The 19,568-nt window shown below is 46.2% G+C and overlaps 3 protein-coding genes and 1 long non-coding RNA gene across 19 annotated transcripts in view; 1 reads left to right on the top strand and 3 right to left on the bottom strand.

The window, feature by feature from the left end:
- The window catches only part of PER3 (period circadian regulator 3), a 44,093-nt gene extending 36,284 nt beyond the window's left edge, over nt 1–7,809 (bottom strand). For 7 of the 12 annotated variants that reach the window (XR_012663714.1, XM_075113904.1, XM_075113901.1 and 4 more), the window contains exons 1-7: nt 7,423–7,808; nt 6,035–6,186; nt 5,313–5,428; nt 4,253–4,454; nt 3,191–3,239; nt 764–906; nt 302–380 (exon numbers count right to left, since the gene is read on the bottom strand). Coding sequence is in view for 9 of the 12 variants with exons in the window: in XM_075113904.1 (XP_074970005.1) it covers nt 302–380; nt 764–906; nt 3,191–3,239; nt 4,253–4,454; nt 5,313–5,428; nt 6,035–6,186; nt 7,423–7,691 (1,010 nt within the window). In the remaining 3 variants the exon portion in view is untranslated. Of the gene's footprint in view, nt 1–301; nt 381–763; nt 907–3,190; nt 3,240–4,252; nt 4,455–5,312; nt 5,429–5,515; nt 5,535–6,034; nt 6,187–7,422 lie in introns of those variants that run through there. The other 5 variants (XR_012663716.1, XR_012663715.1, XM_075113899.1 and 2 more) reach the window with 4 other exon arrangements.
- LOC142066477 (uncharacterized) lies at nt 7,418–11,914 on the top strand. The gene is made up of 4 exons (XR_012663717.1): nt 7,418–7,558; nt 8,994–9,102; nt 9,929–10,051; nt 10,205–11,914. It is a non-coding gene; the product is annotated as an uncharacterized LOC142066477 (long non-coding RNA).
- Nucleotides 8,043–12,563, bottom strand: VAMP3 (vesicle associated membrane protein 3). Its single transcript, XM_075113914.1, has 6 exons — nt 12,474–12,563; nt 11,031–11,112; nt 10,172–10,330; nt 9,423–9,480; nt 9,019–9,075; nt 8,043–8,653 (listed from the first exon to the last, which is right to left on the bottom strand). Coding segments are annotated over exons 1-5 (312 nt in total). The 5' UTR covers nt 12,476–12,563; the 3' UTR covers nt 8,043–8,653; nt 9,019–9,064.
- A 6,115-nt stretch (nt 12,564–18,678) lies between these two features.
- CAMTA1 (calmodulin binding transcription activator 1) overlaps nt 18,679–19,568 on the bottom strand; it is a 319,674-nt gene continuing 318,784 nt past the window's right edge. For all 5 annotated transcript variants that reach the window (XM_075113892.1, XM_075113893.1, XM_075113897.1 and 2 more), the window contains one exon: nt 18,679–18,810. In XM_075113892.1, the coding sequence (XP_074969993.1) occupies nt 18,747–18,810 (64 nt within the window). In that variant the 3' untranslated portion in view covers nt 18,679–18,746. The remainder of the gene's footprint in view (nt 18,811–19,568) is intronic.

The raw sequence follows: 19,568 nt of genomic DNA, 5'->3' as shown, positions 1-19,568 counted from the left end.
GATTCCCAGAGCTTTGCATTATGCGGGTTTTTCCTGTCTGTGTTACCACAGGTCCCCATTGCCCTGGATAACGAAAACTGACTGCAATTCTGTTTAATGCGCATTCCTCGTCAGCAAAGGAGGTATGTCCACAGAGTTCTAAATGTGTTTCCATGAGTGGACTAACACAAAACTGCTTTGTTAAATTAACTATTGCCAACTACACAGTTCAACTACTTTACTTGGGTCTCCATCTGCATCACCAAAGGGTTTTTTGGTACCTCTCCAAAACACCTCACAGATCTTAAGATTCAAATCTCACCTGTCATCTATCTCAAGAAAAACACATCCAGGGGTGTGAGTGGTGGTAAAGATTCTTTTATCCGTAGGAATTCGAGGAGCTAATAGAAAAAGAAATATTTACTGAAATAAAATATACACTAAGACAGAAAACCTAACTGCTACTTTTGATCATGATAGAGAGTTATTGGCTCCAGAACTTTTTAATTGGTCACTGCCTTCTGAACAGTAACTCATAAAACATTACAAATTTTTAGGTGCTACAGACTTTGCTTCAAAATAAAAATAGCGAGAAGAGGTCAAATGTTTTGGGGCCTTGCAAAGAAGGCACAGATGCTCTGGATTCACATGCATGCACACACACACAAACTGGAAGTTAATGGGTAAGCCTACCCAAGCACAAGTTTTAAACAAAGGAAGCAGACTTTCCTATACTGCATTCTCCTATTGGCTTGGTTTTTTTCAGTGGAGTCTCCTGACTTGCCTTCATATCCAGAGTGAATTTTCTCAGCCAAAGCTAAGCAGCAGGATTCTGCATCCACGTGGACAGAAGTACACACTTGAACCAAGTACGGCGTGATTCGGAAGGGATAACAACGTGCTTCTTGTTCTTGATCTTTACCACCTCTGAGGAAAAGTAAAATGGCTTAACGCACTGGTTTCAAGGACTGGGAGCCCTGCACAGAGAAGTTATGCTGAGCACACAGCCCCAGGTAATCAGAATCTCCCGAGGTCCTATGCACACTCCCTTGTGATCCAAGGCCAACACACTTGCTCCCCTTAAAACCAAATGGATGTTTTATCTTGTGCTGGTTTTGGCTGGAACAGGGTTAATTTTTTTCACAGAAGCTAGTATGGGGCTATGTTTTGGACTTCTGCTGAAAAGGGTGTTGATAACACAGGGATATTCTCATTCCTGCTGAGCAGGGCTTACACAGAGTAAAGGCCTTTTCGGCTTCTCACCCCACCAGCGAGTGGGTTGGGGGTCCACAAGGAGTTGGGAGGGGACACGGCTGGGACAGCTGACCCAAGGGATATTCCATACCATATGGCATCATGCTCAGCATATAAAGCTGGGGGAGGAAGAAGGAAGAGGGGGACGTTCGGAGTGATGGTGTCTGTCTTCACAAGTAACCGTTACCTGTCGTGGAACCCTGCTTTCCTGGAGATGGCTGAACACCTGCCTGATGATGGGAAGAAGCGAATGAATTCCTCGTTTTGGTTTTCTTGCGTGTGGGTCTTTTGCTTTACCCATTAAAATGTCTTTACCTCAACCCATGACTTTTCTCACTTTTACCCTTCCAATTCTCTGCCCCATCCCACCGAGGAGGGGGGCCAGTGAGCAAGCAGCATTATGGGGCCTAGGTGCCAGCTGGGGTTAAACCACAACATGCCTCCAACGCTTGCATTCAGAGGCTGTCCTAGAAATGCCATTATTCTAACAATTAAAGCCCACCTTCTAATTCTCAGTCCAATTGTATTCATGAGAACCACTCATTTGGTCTTGTGCTCTCCTTCAAGGTAAACAGTTCTTTTTCTGTTTGTTGTTTATTCTGTACCATTTTTAGGGGAGAAAAAACCTGTCTGTCTCAAGTTTTGTTTCATTGACCTACATAAGTAAGACTCCTCTAGCTTCGGTTCACAATAGCTGTTGTTCTTTGACTGTCCTCCTCCCATGAGAATATGTCTTTCTGGAACATGTGTGAGTAGTAGCAGTACAGAACATTCTAGAGATCTTAACCAGGGCTTTGTAGCAACTGCATCAGCGATTGCCTGTTTCTGTCACAAGCGCTTTTTCACGTGTTATAATTGCAGTATCTTACCCAGCTCTGACAGAAAGAATTGAGATAAATATTTGGACATTATCACTTACACTAAAAGTTACATTTTTATTCCACACTTAGTTTTATAAAATGTTTCTGGAGAGAAGTTAGTGTCATAAAAACTGACAGCTCCTCCTTTTGGAAAAAAAAAAAACAAACAAAAGATACAAATGGAAATTGAATGTAACAGAAGTTTAACCCACAAAAAAATATTTTCATACTTAATCCTAGTGTGTGCTTGTGAAAAATACTTTTACTCAGCCCACATAATCAAAAGGATCTGTTAGATAAAGGAAGGAGAGATGTTGTATGAAAATCTGAAAAAAACCTAATGCAAAATATTTATGCATCCTACAAAGAGTTCCCCAAACTGAAAACTGGTACCTATCCTGCTATATTTATTGCAAGTGCACTTACACAATTCAGGAGGCAAAGGTGATTTTAGAGCTTGGGGTTTTGATTTGTTCACCTGTGTTTCAATGATCCACCGAAAGACAGAATAAGTATTACATCTGCTCAGAAGCAAACAGTGCTTATTGAAATCAAGAGACTACCTACAGAACTGCACTGAAGATCACAGGCCAACCTCAAGGGTTTTTTTTCTTCTTTTAGCACTAAGATGAGTCAGGCACAAAGCAACAAATGGCACCCATAGTGACAGCAAGTAGTATCTCATGATTCAGGTCTCATACTGGGACTCAGGTGACTGAGTTTCTATTACTGCCTCTGTCAAACTCTTGCGCAATCTTAAGCAAAACACTCCTTGCCTCCACTCTCAAGCTGTAAAAGAGGGAGCAGCGATTTTTCACAAGACCTTTCTTCTCCTGCATGACAGTCCTGAAGGAAATTGATAGGCCAAAAGAAACATGTGTGAACAGATCTCCTTCTAACCCCACACAAGTTTAAGCATCACTATAGGAAAGATATCCAAAATATTCTGCTGGATGCCAGTATTAAACACAACAAGCCAATTTTGTAATGGAGTTCCACGAGCTCACACTGGTCAGTTGTAACAAAAGGACACTCTTTCTGCCCAGTACTGAACCCTATGCTCAGCCTTCACAAACATAAAACTATAATGTACTTGCCTGATCCTGCAGAAAAAGGATTTCACCTGGGCATATTCATACAGAGAAGCTGATAAGAAGAACACACATAGAAAGTATCAGTTAATATCCTTAGAAAGATGCCACCTATCAGAACTATTTTAAACTCTGCATTCTCCAGACTGAGAGAGACCGAATTCTCACAACCTGCTCTTTGTTAGCTACTGAATTAGCTGTTCAACAGTCTGCTCCCACCTCAAATGTTATCTCTCTTCTCCAGCCCACTCGCTCTTGGAGAAGTGGCTGACCTGGAACTAAATTCAGAGGAAACACATATGATCTAAAAAACTCCTTTCCCCACTGTGTCATTATGGAAAGGAAAGGCAAAAATCCCTCATTTTATGAGTCACGTACCAAAAACAATACACAGTCAAGAGTTATGAGGAGACAAGAATTCAGTAACAGTTCACGGTGAGAAAATAACAACTCCACAGGGGTGGCACTGCTCTGGTGGGTAGGCACATGACTGGCTTCCAAGTTGCAGAATCCCTGGCACGTTAGCATTAGCAGCCTCTGATGCCAAAAGAGCCCCACGGCTAGGTGGGCACAAGACATGGCCTTGGCATGTGAGCTACACTTGAACTGCTCACAAGTAACACAGGACTCAAAAGTCACCGTTTAGGTACATCCAGCATTAAATAGCAAGTCAGCTTAAAACTTGGGTTCAGTGGGCTATGTTCAGAGCAGGCTGCAAGCAGACCATAAAGACAAAGCATCTAAGCAACAATAAGATGCAGATTAAACAACTTGAAACTCACAATTAGACCTTTAGTTTCTTTTTAAAAAGCAGCAGTAATTGGAATGAGTAAGATGGAACACAAAGCGATGAAGCATCTGCCTTTCACTTACCCCACGTGAGAGTCAAGCCTCTAGGAGACCAGCTAGGACTAGCTGCATAGCTACTCAAGTTTTCAAAGTGGAAAGGGAGCAAGTGTGGCCTTTGTATATTGCTAGCATAAGCATTTAAAACGAACAACTATTCTAGCCTCATTCTGCAAAAGCAGAAAGACACAGAAAGCAGTCAAGAGTATTGCTGAGTCCCACCTGTCTGACTTTCCATGTTCCAAAGCGGCAGGTGGGACTGATCGGTGTGTGTGTAGAACACACTCACATCCTGAGGGACAAGCAGCTCTACAAACCGGGAGGAGTCCAACACTTTCTTCTTACAGTTTAAGATGGATGCTGCCTGCTCAGAAATATGCACTATGCGTCCAGAAAGCAACGAAAACACAGCCACAAATGTGTCCTGGAAAATAATCTCTGTTAAAGGCAATCCTCCCCCAACACATGGTATCACTACTGTAAGGATAAAAAAAAACAAAACAAAAAACAACCCCAAAACAAACAAACCAACCCAAAACCACCGCACACAGCAACCTAATACAGAGGTTCAAAAATGTGGTCTTAAGTCAGTGTCCAATTAAAGTTGTGTGCAAGCTATAGTAGCTTACTTGTGATTTACAAATGCTAATAAGACTGCAATATCAAAACTGAAACAGATTACAGTGATGCTTGCCGTTGTCCAGAATAACTGGTTGTTACTCTACACACTTGTGCCCAAATTACAGAGTATTCACCACAATTCCACATGCAAACATATTCTGAGAACTTTTCAAGTAGAAAGCATTTGCAATATTTCTGATATGGCATCTAACAGTACTGAATCTCAAGAAAAACTCTTTTCTTTGAAGCAGAGCCAGAAAGCATGACACAGACCGCAAATCAAGACAAAAAAAAATTAAATCAAGGAATACAAACAGAAACCAAAGTCCCTCATAACTATATTGAAAACATTCTGCTAAATCTGTCTCAAGAGATTACTGTGCTGTAAATGAATTCTCAAATAAGACTCTCAAAGAGATTTTTGTTGCTTCTGGCCAAAAAATAAAAATAGGTATTTCTTCATTTACTGCTGTTGGGTACCCTGAGTCAGCACAGGCAAGAAGTAGCCTTGCTCTACCTTTAAAAACACAAAGTCCCATTTGGCTAAAACTTGAAGGCTTTTCAATTTTACACATTCTATTTCCATAAAACGATGTAAGGAGACTAAATAGAGAGTGAAATGGCAAGCGGCAAACTCCTTGAGTGCGCCTGAATTCCTTACAGTGTTTTTTGGAGTGTATTCAGATGCAACTGCCACCAACTCTTCTATGCTGTATGTCATCACATCTGTCCGAAACACTCTTCGGTCATTCAGAGCCTGGAAAAAGTCATTGTTTGCTAATTGGGGGAGAAAAAAAAAAAACAGGAAAAGCAAAACAAACACAAGGAAGTCAGTAAGGAGACTACTTTGAAATAATTTCTTACAGCCCTTGTAATTTTGTCATCTTTTTGGTGAAGTCCAAGGTGAGATGAGGAAGGTCTGTGTAGTGACAAAGGAAAAAGGAATACTGATTATACTACTGAAGTGACCTCTTTATGTTACAGAAAACGATCATGAGGAAGTAGAAAGGACAGAACGTGATGGAAAAAGAACAATTTCAGCTACTTAGTTCTGTTGGAAAACATGGACTGTCCAATAATTTTTCTAAGTGGGACAGGAATGCTGTTTTTTCAATATATGCCGAAAGTAATTAGTAGGCACCTATTAGCTATAAGATTCTGAAGGAAAGAGCAGCCGTAGGTGGACATTTCAATAAAAAAAGGTAACACATTTATTTAAAAAAAAAAAAAAGCAACGAATCCACAGTGCTTCAGAAAGTCAACTGTTTGCAGAATAAGTGGAATGCTTTTTCATTTGTTTTAATGTTATTTGTTGCCAGACATGTCTATTCAAACCAAGCTGCTATATAGCTTCTACGCTTCCAGATTTTTTTCCACACATACCTTGGATCTGTTGGACACACTGCAAGGCATAGTTGAGAGCAGTGATGGTGCTGGGCTTGCTGGAACTCCTTTTCTCTTCAGGCAAACACCTTTTCATTTCCTGGATCATCATCATCAGATCTCTGTGAGACTGGCTCCAGTTCAGCTGCTCACTGTAAAATAGAGGTTAACGTTTACTGGAGGCTTCTGGTATAGGAGCTTTTCTCTCAACTAATTAAAATTAGTCACTAAATTAACATTTTATGGGCTTGGCCATAGAGTCACAGAATATCTGGAAATGTCCTACTGTTCATTCACTATATTCCCCATTGTATCTTTCTCACTTTTTTGCTGCTTAATCTTTTCTCCTCTGCCTTCCTCTTTTCCAGCTCCAACATACCATGGATGGCAAAGTCACACCATAACCAACCTGCTTACTAAGATGCTTAGCAACTAAAAATAGGCTGATGTTTACTCCAGATTTTCTAAATCTTACTGATATTAAGATCATTAATAGATGCGGATGCTTTATGGATAGAAGTCTCTCTAGCCTTGAAGTCGGCATCTGATTATAAACACTCCAGGTGAAACACGAGGTCCTCAAAATACACCTGATGCAAAAATTTCGTTCCTCATGGGATTCAGGAGTCTTCATTATACTTTCAATCAGAGTCGTTGGCCTCAACAGCTGCACGATTAACAAGCAAAATCTCCCTCTGCTTACTTTTGCTTATTTTTCTGACTGAAAAATAAGCAGTCAATACCCTCAAAACACAGATTGATCCTAACCCTACAAACTAGGTATGAACACCATCATTTTAAATAACTTTTATCCACTTGGCGCTTTTTATTAGCATCATAGTCTTACTGTATAAATCACTAAATAAGTATTGCATGTTAACTTTATGTGCCAGTGCAACACTGCACACATCACTCTCGAACTTTTTTTTTAATTAAAATTTAATCATTTTCATTAAAAAAAATAAATTAGCACCTCGTTGAAAATCTGAACCTGGGGGGGAAACACCGTTTCGGCAATTTCCCCTTTGCGGCCGCTCAGTGCGCGTTTAGCTTAGGCGCACACAGGGGCCCCGGGGGTCAGTGACGCGGCCGGCTGAGCCAATCCCCGGCGGCGCAGGGCGCGTGGCGCCGCGCGGCACCGGCAGCAGCGAATCCCCGCGCGAGGCCGCTGCGAACGGCGCGGTCCGCCACCGGGCAGCGCCGGAGGGAGCCGGCCCCGAGAGGAGCCGCGGGCGGCGGCACCGGCCGCCCAGCCCCACCACCCGGACCCGGCCAGAGCGAAGCACATCAGCTCACGTGCGGGGACAACCAGTCCCACAGGCTGCAGTCAGGAGCTGCCCGTACAGCTGCGCTCCGGATCAGGCAGGCACAGTGCGGGCAGGAGTTACCTGTTAACTTTGGTTTGCCTCACGAAGCTTCCAGCCGAACAGCCACTCGACTCACGGCCGCAGAAATCTCTTCCGCCGAGTTCCGGCCCGTTAAACTCGCTCCCGTTGGCGCCGGTTCCCGTCCGCGCCGCGACAGGCAAGTCTGCGCGCCCCCGCCGCCCGCCCTCCCGCCCGGCGGGGCCCGGTGCCTCCTCTCGCCCAGTCCCAGCCGCCGCTGACCCGCTCGCGCCGCGTTCCGAGCTGCCGCCTCGGAGCTCGCCCACGTCCATCTCCGACCTGCAGAAAGGCCGCAGCGCAGGGGCACCGGCCGTCACGGCCCGGCTCCTCGGCACGCCCGGACCCTCGACCTCCGGTGCAGGACAGGAGACGGGGCCCCACGGGTCTCCTTCAGGGAGACGAACGCCGCCTCAAGGGGAGGCGGCAGGAGCGCGCCCGCCTTCCCGCCCCCCACCGCCCCGGGCCGGGAGGGACGCGCCAGCCCCGCCACAGGCCGCCCGGAGGCGCCGCGACCCCGCCCCCGCCCCGTTACGTAAGGGCGGCCGCACGCGGCGGCCCCGCTCCCACACACCGCGGCCACGTGCGCCGCGCCCCCGCCCCGCCCAGAGAGGAGGAGGCGGAGGCCACATCGGAAACGGTTTATTGGAGAGAAGGCGCGCGGCGGGGCGGGGAGAGGAGCCACCGCCCCGCCCCTCACGCGCCACCGCACGCAGTCCCCGCGCCCGCCCGCCCCGCCGCCACGTGCGGAGCCGCCCCCGCCCGGCGGGTGGAGCGGGCCGTGGGGGAGGGGAACCCGCTGCTCCCTTAGGGCCGACGGGGGAGAGCCCGGAGCGGGGGCACTCCCAGCAAGGCACGGGTCGGTGCCCCCCACCCCCGGCACCGAGGAGGAGGGGCAGGCAGGTGAGGAGGAGGGAGGGTAAACCCCAAAACCATCTACCAAGACAATGACCCGTTACAGCACCCACCGTGGGAATTCTGAGGCCCAGTCCTCCTCACCAGCTCTGTGTCCCCCTCTCAAGGCACTGTGGAAGTGGCAGGCTGTGCTTGTTAGTAATTTGTGACAGGAGTGTCTTAAGGCAACCAGGTAAAGCTAGCTAACATTTCAGTAATCAAAACAGGCTTGCTTTAAACAGCAGTAACTGGGCTGAAAATACAGCAGGTTTGAAGTGGAGAGGCTGGAGACAGGCATCTTCTGCTGAGTTTCTTCCCATTACTCATGAAGACACACTCCAGCCTACAAAAAGAACAAAAGAGTTAGACAAAGGACAGTCTCTTGCAGCCCCTCCCTGTAACAATCCCACATTTCAAGACTTCAGGAGACTAGAGACAGAGAGGGATTTAGGAGTTCCCTGTGCTGGTTTTCCTACTTGTAGGTCTCCTTCCTCTTGCACACCTGTGTTTCTCACCCTGTTGCCAACAGTTACTGTAGCATTTGTACTGTACTACAGCACAAACTGACACTTTGTCCTCCCACAAAATATGTGGGGATTACATGAGAGTTCAAACTACAGGCAGAACTGTATTTTCCTGACTTGCCTATCTTGACCCAACATTAGCACCATTTCACCCAGCAGCAGTCTCTACTTGAAAGCCACCTACCTACTACAGCAGTGCACTTGGAACTGCCACACCAACGAGGATTCCTCTAGGAAGAAGCTGGGGCAGAAGAGAAACAGTTCTCAGGTAAGGGAGGCATATGTTATTTCTCCATACACTTCTGCAAAACACATCTGTAGAAACTGGGAGCAACCTTGGGTTTAAGTCCCAGCTGTTTTCACTTTCACCTCTTGCTCCACCCAGGTGTTTGAGCTACCAGAGCTTCCACCACAGGCACAGTTTACCACTCACAGCAGGCAGCAGTTGTTAAAGCAGACACTGCTATTTCCAATTAACATTGTATGTACTTTCAGTTGAGTATCCTGGCTTTGTTAAACTGTACCAGGCAGTGAATTAACACCATCTATTCCAACTCTATGAGAAATCCCCATTTTGGTGAAACTTACCAACAATGATGATGATGATGATGATAATGAGAACAACAGCTATCAATATTGCCCACATCTGTGAAAAAAGCCATACAACACTCACTACAAACCATGCAGCAGCATTAACTGGCCCTTCGGGTACAGTAAAACAGCCCCTGCAAGGTACTTTTGCACCACATGCTAGAACTAACACAGCAAGTAGACCTCCTTCAGTAAGCAAGCTTGATTCTCTGCTACCACTCAGCAATGGCAGGCTGTGTACGTGGGCAGAGCAGACCAACAGGCTCCTTCCCGTTGTGCCTCCATGCAAAGCCTGTCTCAGGTGACTGCACAAGCAGGAGTAAAGGACAATTAAACACCATTTCTACTCTTGCCTACATCACATCTTCCACTGTCTCCATTGCTCACCAAAGCAGATTCCAACCCTTGCCAACAGCTGCAAGTACAGGATCCTGAGCGAGCTCCTTCAATACTTCCTGTACATTAACTCAACCTATTCCTTTTTGGTGTTTTTCTTCCTGAAGCCTCAGATTACCAAGGCAATTCCCTCTGGCTGCTACCATCTTAGACAAGGCCTTGCATCAAGCAGCACAGCTGGTAATGCAGTTCTCAGCTACCTCACCTAACAACCGTACTGTGTTTTAAAAGTAAGTGCTATAACTTATATAACATTGGCTAAAGTCACTTTTACTTTTGCCTTTTGAGATGCAGATCGTAATAGTGTTAACAGCAATAGTGCACAGCGTAAGTATACAAGTCAGAGTTACCTTACAGTTCTTCCACCAATACTTTCTTTTCAGCTTGGCTGCACTGGTCTCAAACTGGGAAGCTCCCGCTTGCAGCGCATCAGCACGGTCATCCAGCTCCGACAGCTTCTGATCTCGCTCCAATACCTTGTCCACATTCACTCTCATGATGTCAACCACCTGCATCAGTTTAATGCTTACTGTAAGTTATCAGTTGTATCACCCACTGTGGAGCTTAACTGCAGGCAACAGATGCAACCCATAATATTCTTGATGCTCTCTTCTCAGGAGTAGGAGCTATTGCCTTTTAGTGTATGCAGTCATAAGCTTAAACAAAACCATGAAATTCCCCTGCAGCTGAAGCCCTTAATACTTTAAAATGTCAGCAGTCCCAGTAGCACTGGCATTCCCTTAAACCTGGGGAATAATTCCTGACTTGCTTCAGCAGGACTTGAGGCACATAAACATGAGTCAACTGTATGTCAAAAAACACTGTCAGTAGCCAGCCTGGCTTTTGGAGTCCCCAGAAATCTAGGTGTGCTGTATTTGGTGGTCAGCCTTCAGTGCTACTGATGAGAAAAAAGCTTGTTCTCTACAGGAACAGCAGTTTTTATCTTATGCCAAATTCTCAAGCACCTAGTTTGCAGCTAATGTTTAGACACTGGTAACTTCTCTCTACTCCCCCACTCCAACTGATTTTTCTTTTTTGTTTTTAACCTTTGCAAGAGTTAAGACAACACAAGTATAAAAGTAAGCTGAATGATACTAGGCTTCCCGTTCATATAATGAAGGGGAAAGTGCTTTGGCCAAAATATCCCCTCTAGTTATATAGGTTTCCTGAAGGAAAGCCATCACACTGGTATGAGACTAGAGTTTTTACCTCATCCACTTGGTTCTGAGTCTGCTGAAGACGACGATTACTGCCAGCAGCCACATTTGAGCTTCCAGGGGCGCTGGCTGACCTGCAGTAAAGAAACTCATCGTTATTCTGTTCAACTTTTGATAGATTGTGTTTTTGGTTTTAAGTGGATATGCTTAGAGCACACAAGTTACCTGACATTCGTGAAAACAGGGAACTTTTATCCTTGGAATAAATATGGGGCAGTTTCCTACTGGAAAAGCGATGTTTTAACAGCTGACAATAGGCATAAGTCATGCAGCATCCTGACACCTTGCCAATGAATTGCTTGACATGCTCAAAGACAACAGTGGCTCGCTGATACTATAGCTTACCATAAAGCATACGACAACTCCTGTGATGGGTCACAGGAGTCAAACATTCTACAGTTTGGGCTCGGGGGGTGCTCTTGCTTTCCACTATCAACAGAAATACTAAGCTTCAAGCTACAGTAGTTTACAAAACCTGAAGTACAGACACTTAACGGTTGTCCTAACCACATGCCTTCCCAGTGGTTGCTTCTGTCTCTATTCTTTTGAAACAGCTGACACTGAGCAAGAGAAAGCACAAGAAGGAAAAAGGATCCAGCACGTACAACAAGTTACTTCTGTTCAACCTTGAGTTCATAATCTCAGACAGTTGAGTTCTTACCAGCTCCAACACCCTGAATCTCTGTAACAGATGCGAGAGCCTCTGAACATACTTCTCACACCCTCTTCATTCCTTTACCAAGTTTCTGTTGCACATCTCTAGAACTAGCTGTACTCAACTTGCTCTTTCATGTTTTCATTTACTTCTGCATCAGAAATGTGTACTGTTTAGTGCACCCTGATACTCAAGAGAGCTGAATCTGAGCATTGGCTGTATTTACATGCTTGCACATTGACTTCTAATTTACATTTAGAACGAATATGTACACTCACAACAAGCAAACAAGGAAGCCTGTGACAAGGCCCAAAAGCAGCCCACGTATAACACCATATAACTGCTCCTGCATTTTGGTGCTTAAGTCGCCCTGTTACGCCATTTCACTGCTGGTCCCAGACGGAAGTCTTGGAAATGAAACCTCTTCCCGAGGGCAAGGGTTCCAGGCGCGACAACAGACCAGTCACCAGAAAGCTCCTTCCCAGCGCTCTGGCTGCGCGGCTGCGCTCTCAGAGGGGGTCCCGGGAGGACGCTACCTGGACCCCCGCGGGCCCGCGCACAAGGCGGCGGCCCAGGGGAGCTCAGCCTCGGCCTCCCGCCACACCTCACGACTCCACGCACGCACAGCTGCTCCCGCGGGCGGCGCCCGCCCAGGGGCGCCCAGCCGCCACCCACGGGCCTGGCCGGGCCGCCCCGAGGGCCCGGGCCTGCCCCTGCCGCCGCTCCTTTGCCCCTTCCCCCTCCGCCGGCCGGTGTCCCCCCCCGGCGCCCCGCACTCACATCGTGCCGGTGGGGTCGGGCCGCTGCACGGCGAGAGCGTCCCGGGCGGCTCCCAACAGGAAGTGCGCATAGCGCCGCCGGCGCCCGGGATGTGACGACACGCCTGGGCGGGGCACGGGGAGCGCGCCTCCGGCAGGGCGGGGCCCGGAGGCCACGCCCTGCCAGCCCCGCGGGGGTCGGGGGGGGGCTGTCACCGCCCTGCCAGCCCCGCGGGGGTCGGGGGAGGCTGTCACCGCCCTGCTACGAGGGGGGTCGGGGGGTCCTGTCACCGCCGTGCCAGCCCCGCGGGGGTCTGGGGGGGCTGTCACCGCCCTGCCAGCCCCGCGGGGGTCGGGGGGGGGGGCTGTCACCGACCTGTCAGCCCCGCGGGGGAGTCTGTCTCTCGCCACCCCTCGCCCCCCACTCGCATTTCAGCCCCACAATGCCCGGGTCTGGGGGTGTTGACCACGATCGATGCGTGAGGGAGCCGGGGCCGGGCGCGCGGTGGGGGCTGCGGGCGGGTGCGTGGGCTGGGACCCGGCGAGAGCCGGAGGCAGGGGGCGACTTGTGGCGGGGACCGTCCCCGGCTCCCCGCCGCTGCAGGGCTTCGGAGGTGTCGCTGTGTCGGCTCTTCTGATGGGGTGCCGGGCCCTGGGCGGGCCTGCCGTGCTGCTGCTCTGCAGGGACCCTGACACCGGCCTTGCGGGGGAGACGGGCCAATGCAGCTCACAGCGGTGCCTGGGTGTACTCGCACCCCCCCACCCCGCCCCCCCAGCACACCCACGATTGGGCACGACGTGGCCTGCTCCTCTGGCCATCTGTGGTGTGTTAATGCAGCTTGGTGCACGTTACATTGCCTTACCAGCAAACACGGCGCCTGAACTGCTGTTCACTCCATGCGGCGATTCTGAGACCATCGTGCGGCCTCTGCTTCGCACCCGGCCCCGCAGGGAGCAGGCGGCAGGTGGCAGGAGGCTGGAAGGGACACTGCCAGGAAGGCTGTGCCAAACAGACCCAAGGGCTAACCCACGCCAGAGAATGTCACCCTCAGCAATAAAGCTGGGTGGGGTGAGGGTGGTCTTTCCAGGGTATCGGAAGGCTGGTGGGAGGTAGTGAGTCCCTGCCTTTGCAGCATTTGTTCATATCTTTGTTCTTTTCCTTTTTTCTTTCACTTACTAAACTGCCTTTATCTTACCCCACGTGTTCCTTCTCACATCTGCTCTTCCAATTCTCTTCCTCCATGTGGCTGGGGAGAAGGGGGGAGGTGGGGGAGTGAGCAAGCAGCTGGGTAGTGCTTTCCTTCTAGCAAAGGTCAACCCAGCACAATGCTGAAGGACAACCCAGGAATTAATAGGCATGTAAAACAGAAAATCTGGGAAGCATCTGTGAGCAAATTGGGGAGTTAAATGCTGATTTATTCTAAAAGAGAAACATAATTAAACTTGTTTCTCTGTAGTCCAGAAGAAACTCTTAACGAAATCTCATCTTCTGTTGTGGTCCTGGGTTTTGGAAGAACTTGCTCGTAATAGTACTATCAGTCTTTCACAGGCCAGATGATTAAATTAGAGCTGGTTTTCCTTGCTAGGCTAGGCTTGTAGTCGGGTACAAACTTTGCACTATGGACGGCTGGTTGTGTAACTTCCACATCTGTTCAGTGCAATAGTTAGCTATTAAGTCTGTTATTGGTATTACTGTGTTATTAAGCTAGGTTTCTGCACCTGCAGGCCTCTTGAACTCTACTAAGATTCACCTCTGCTTTGTGCACAACGTTGGATTTAACATTCCGCTACTAGGCGTGTGTGGTTTCTCGTGAGAAGCCCAGACACCCTCCCCATACAGAGATTGTCTGCTGAAGGGGACCTGAAAATAATTTGATTTCAGAAAAGCTACTCGCCCATAGATAAGTGTGGATCCGCCACGTATATATGATCATACAGAATGGCTTTAAGCTGTGTTAGAAAACCTAACCGGAATTGAGGCCATCTAAGGGCTGGTGAGATCTTTACAAATATGTAGTGTTACATCACCTTATGTAATTTCACTGACTGTTTCCAAATTTGATAAACTACAGCATATTGCCTTGAAAACTCATTTCCACCAAACAAGGTTGCTAACTGCAGCTGGGCAGAATGTGTATTTTAAGGACAAATGGATCTTTTTACTGCTTTTGCATAGTCATAGTCATCTTGGTAAAACCTCTATTTTGAAGCTTGGATATTATGGGTAGATGGGTACCCAGTGTCTGTGGTTTTCAAATGGTTTTCATTTGTGCTTTAGGAGTGTGGTCAACACTCAAACGTTTCTGCTTGGGGCCAGGGCCCCGGGGGGAAGAAACAGGGCAGGTGGCCAGCGTGCAGAGGTTTTGTCCAGCAGCTGCCAGCGTGGGAGCCGCCAGCAGCGCAGAGCCGCATCACGGACCTCTGGGCTGGCCTGTGGACCGGAGAAGAACCGGGCTGCCAGGGCCGTGCTGGGGAGCTGCAGAGCACCCCCGGGCAGTGGCACTCTTCAGCAGGAGACCCGGAAGCGTTTGCTGCCTGAGGGATAAAGGTCCCCTCCGTTGTGCTGATTTACTCACTGGACAAGGGCTACACACTGGGCAGATCCAGGGGTTGCTGTTGCCTCTAGCGGGCTGTGCCCCTGCTCGCGGGTAGCCTGCGGACTGTTCAGATTACAGCCCGTAAGAAACCAGATGCTACTTACAAACAGGTCAGGCAGAGGAAGAAACACTTTTTTTCACAGTTACTTAGAGCAACTAGAGGACTACATCACTCTTTCAAACTAGGACGGAAGAGGCATGTTTAAAGAAAGGCGCAGGCTTTGTATGGGGAAATTTTCTTCGTTTTTAATTTACAGCAGAAAGAATATAAAGCATTCAGAAAACATTTTCCATATTTTAAGGGCAATTCAAAACATTTTGCATGGTTCCAGCAGCTGAGTTCTTCAACAGATCCATTGATTCAGTGATGCTTTACATGCACGGTTACAAAAATAAAACTTACAAAAGAGAAGACATCTATACTAGTTTTACATGCAAGTCTTGGGGACCCCCCATTGGGCACCAACTAGTGTGTGGAACTGCCGTAAGCGTGCAACCAGAGAGGGGGTTCATGTTATATTCTGTATTTCTTTCACACAGTATTACTGCTGTCGAATGTGTTTCACAAAGGAGCAATTCCATTATCAGAAGACAGAAGATCTGGCTCCTGGCACTTGGGAATTCAAATTTTCCCAGAAAGCTGCACTTACTCATCTTCCGTGAAAATGTAAGTTCCACAACCAAGAAAAGGGTGAGCAGAATCACTTCACTGCGGGGGGAGTCTTTCCAACTCCCCAGTGATACACTGAAGGGTTATGGCCCGACACAACAAAGCACTGGGAAGCTGTACTTAGCGTAAAGCATGCAAGTAGTTCTGTTGCGCCTGCGGAATTGCCTGCATGTTTGACAGCAAGTACACGCTTAAACGTTTGGCTGAAGCAGGATCTAGATTAGTCGATACACCACCAGGCCCATGGATCTGGAAGAGTAATTTGAAATAGCTCTGTATATTACTGAATCATTTTCTGAAAAGACAGGGAGTTAAAACATTTCCACTGAGGTCACTACTCTTGTTAGGAAAAGGTCGATTCTATATTGTCACGTATTGGTTAATGGGAGCAACATTTCCGTTTCAAAATGTCAGAGTTCTTCCAGTATTCATACAGAGCATTTCCAATTCATTCCAAAGGAGACTCTTCGGCATCTCCTGTTCCGGTTTTGCGTGAGAGGAAAATTTAACGGCTACGGTCCCAATTCCATACAGTAAATGGAGGCTGTGAGGCTGCCCACAGGCACAGTGTGAGCGCCAGGCCGTTCGTTTTTCTTTTCTCCCTTTTTTGAAATTGAATCAGGTCATAAAGCAGCAGTTCAGAAATGTACAAGAGAATTCTGATAATGAGCTATAGCACATCTACTGTAATTCAATGCTGGCAGTGAAAAGAAGTAATTAAAAACAGGTACAATTATAGAAAAGGCACCAAGAGCACTGACCCCAGTTTTTTTTTGCCACAATCTTTGTTTTTACTCTTCTCTTAAAGACACCAGTTTAAAAGCTTCTTATGTGTGAATATTTTTAGGCTTCACAACAAGCCTTGCGTTTAAACATTGCAGTTGGTGGCCGGGATCAAGCAAGAACAACTATTCCAAAACTAACAATCTCAAATTTACACCAGTCCATTCGGAAATTTTGAACTGCCACAAGCAAACCAAAGGGGCGGGAGCAGTTTCTGATCTCAGACACGCATACGTAACCCACAGCAACGACACGGACTTCGGGTGTCTCTTCCCTTACATTCCCGTGTAATAAAGATCAGAACCTGGTTCCCATTGGCGAGAATTTGTGACAGTTTTAAAGTAGTAGCTCAATTTAAAAAAGTCTAATTTCTTTGGCTCCTCACTATGTGGAAATAGCAATATACCATGACACCCCTACAAGATCAGTTTGCATCTTTTTTTAAGTTTTACTTAATTTTTTTTAATTTTTTGTGCAATTTTTATTACATTTTCTGACTTCCAGCAGGAGATATGAAAATGTGAAACATTTTTCTACTTTCGTACTATTTTTTTTTCATTTTATGTTCATTCTAAGTGTTCTTTATTGGAGTGAGTGTATGGTGTTAAGCTAGATACGGTTTTGTACTCTTATGATTATCTGCTTTGCAAAAGTAACTTAATTTTCTTAAGCAATATTAGCATTCACGTTACTTGGCACCATTGGCAAAAAAACCAAAACAAAACAGAACAACAGAAAACAACCAAAAAACCCAAAAAACAAAAAGACGGGGGAAGAAAAAAGAAGGAAGGAATAAATAAATTAAATCTGACCAAACCAAACTCCTGGTAGCCAAATCAAATGTAAACATATCCTTTTTTTTTTTTCTTTTTTTTTTTTATTTTTTTAAAGTAATGTTGCTCTGCCTTTTTTTCCTAAGTCTAAATACAGTAGCTCTTTTTTTGCCATTTAGTCATGCTTTAGCAAAAATGTTCTTCTAAAGAACATTTAAAATAAAGTTTCTTATAGTGAAATAAAGTTTTTGTTTCATTTTACAGACCATAGCCACTAATGCTTTGCTTTGTTCATTTCTTTTTCTTGAGTTCATGCACATATCTCTTTGTTTTAATATATACAATATGTACAAACAATACATCCACACTCTTTTCGTTCATTCAGACAAAACTATACAAATAATAATTTTATCTTGCCAAGTTATTGACCCTTTGTGAATAAAATATTTAGTAATTAATCAATATATTCCCTTTCAAATATTTTTTCTCATTTTCCATTTCTACCTTCTATATATACAGAAACTGCCCAGATTTTGATGAAGTAGCCAAAATAAGAAATTTACTGGCCAGAATGCAGCACCACTCTGATCTTTAGGTGGTATAAAATGTCCAGGCAACATATGTATGTGACTCTGCAAAATGACAAGAGGTTTGACAAGTACGTAAGATAAAAAGCTATGTCTTACAAATTATTTTAAGAACTTAACGAAATCAACAGTACATGACGGTAAGGCTAGAAAATAAAGTGCTGAATATGAGAGAAAGTACGTGAAAATTGGTGCGTTTGCAGGTTCTAGTAAAAATACCAAAAGAACTGTTTAAAACTTGCTTAAGCTGCTCTCTCCCTTCCTCGTGCGTTACCCGTTTATCTTGTACACCAACCCCTTCTGTAAGCTCCCACGGGATGTATTAAAAACCTGCAGATTTAAAAAGTTGCATTAAGTGTGCTGTAGAGATTTAAATAAAACATGAAGGACAGAAGTGCGAAGGAAATGAGGATGCATGGACCCAATAAAGATGTACTGATCTAAGCCCCTCCACTGAGACTCTCAAAGCTTCAGTTTCTTGGAGATGACCGACAGGTGCAGGAACAGCATTCTTGTGTTGCTTGTGCATTCCCACCTTTTCTTAACAATATTTTTGGTATAATATTTGTACAGTTCCACATGTTGTTTAATACAGCCCTATATGAAAAGGATAATTAATCGCTTCTTCCTTCTCGGAGAATGAAGCAACTCACAATTTCCTCCTGGTGTCTTTTGTTTTCCCCACGATCCAACAGAAGATTGAGTTCCAAGATGTCTTGCTGAACAAATTAAAAGTTGTCCATGAAAGTGCAAATGCAATGACCAAAACATTACTGTTAAAATCCTGCAGCTGGTATTTCCAGAACTGCAGTGGGTATTTTTGTTGTTGTTGTTGTTGCATGTCTCTGCTTAAAACAGAAAATGAAAACAGTCTGAAAAGCAATGTCACATTGCTACGGGATGCTGCTGCGTATCTTCAAGTTCCTTGGCCTTTTTCAATTCTTTCACTCTGAAAAAACAAAGAGGAGCTATATAACACTTCTATTGCAAATCTCTTTCCAGACAGAATAATCAAAACGATTCCTCACTCTAGCCTCCCGTGCAAAAGAGCCAGCTCCCAGAGAAATGACGGGAGGGTAAGACGTTCCTGACACCATAAACAGTTGGAAGCGCAAGGATGGCCCGTGAGAAATCAGAGACAAACACATTTGGAAAGATAAGCTCATTCCAGCTACTGTGTTCTTCCTGATATTTGTAACTACAGGCAGCCTATTTAATCGCCTGGGCGTTTCCAGACTGCTGTTCATTAACCAGTTTTGCAACTGCCTGCTCTTCCAGCTGCTACGGCAAAGGGGCTTTTCTGCATCAACCTCTCTTCTCCATACATCGCTGAAGTGGCGACCATTCCATGTCGCGCCCAGCACAGCAGGGGAAAAAAAATCAGTCATACTTAGAAGGGAAGCTCGATGTCGATACAGACTCTCGCATAAGAAAGGGTTCGTATGTGACTGGAAGGAACCGGCATGGGTGTGAAGAAAGAATTTGATTCACACTTATTCCGGCTGCTAGCGGCTGTATTTTCTAGCACATTGCTGGTAGCAGGTTCATGTTCTTCCAGCCAGCAGTGGAGGACACTGTGTGCCAAGGGAGATGAACCTACAACATGGGAGAGTCACTCTTGCTAGACACGGCCTGACGCTTCAGTTCTCAACTCTGTGAAATGCATGCAATACATTACCTCATCTAGCTCTTGTCAGCATAAGAACT

This window comes from Phalacrocorax aristotelis, chromosome 19, assembly GCF_949628215.1.
Source record: "Phalacrocorax aristotelis chromosome 19, bGulAri2.1, whole genome shotgun sequence".
In the NCBI taxonomy this organism is placed as follows: domain Eukaryota; kingdom Metazoa; phylum Chordata; class Aves; order Suliformes; family Phalacrocoracidae; genus Phalacrocorax; species Phalacrocorax aristotelis.
This window is presented reverse-complemented; position numbering and strand designations above follow the sequence as displayed.

Bases quoted from the DNA above. Each gene is read 5' to 3' on its own strand.
- VAMP3 (XM_075113914.1), bottom strand. The intron at 10,331-11,030 runs GTAAAAACTCTA...AAACTGATGCAG, and splicing joins CTCAGAACCAAGTGGATGAG to GTGGTTGACATCATGAGAGT. The intron at 9,481-10,171 runs GTAACTCTGACT...CTTTTTTCACAG, and splicing joins ATTGGTGGAAGAACTGTAAG to ATGTGGGCAATATTGATAGC.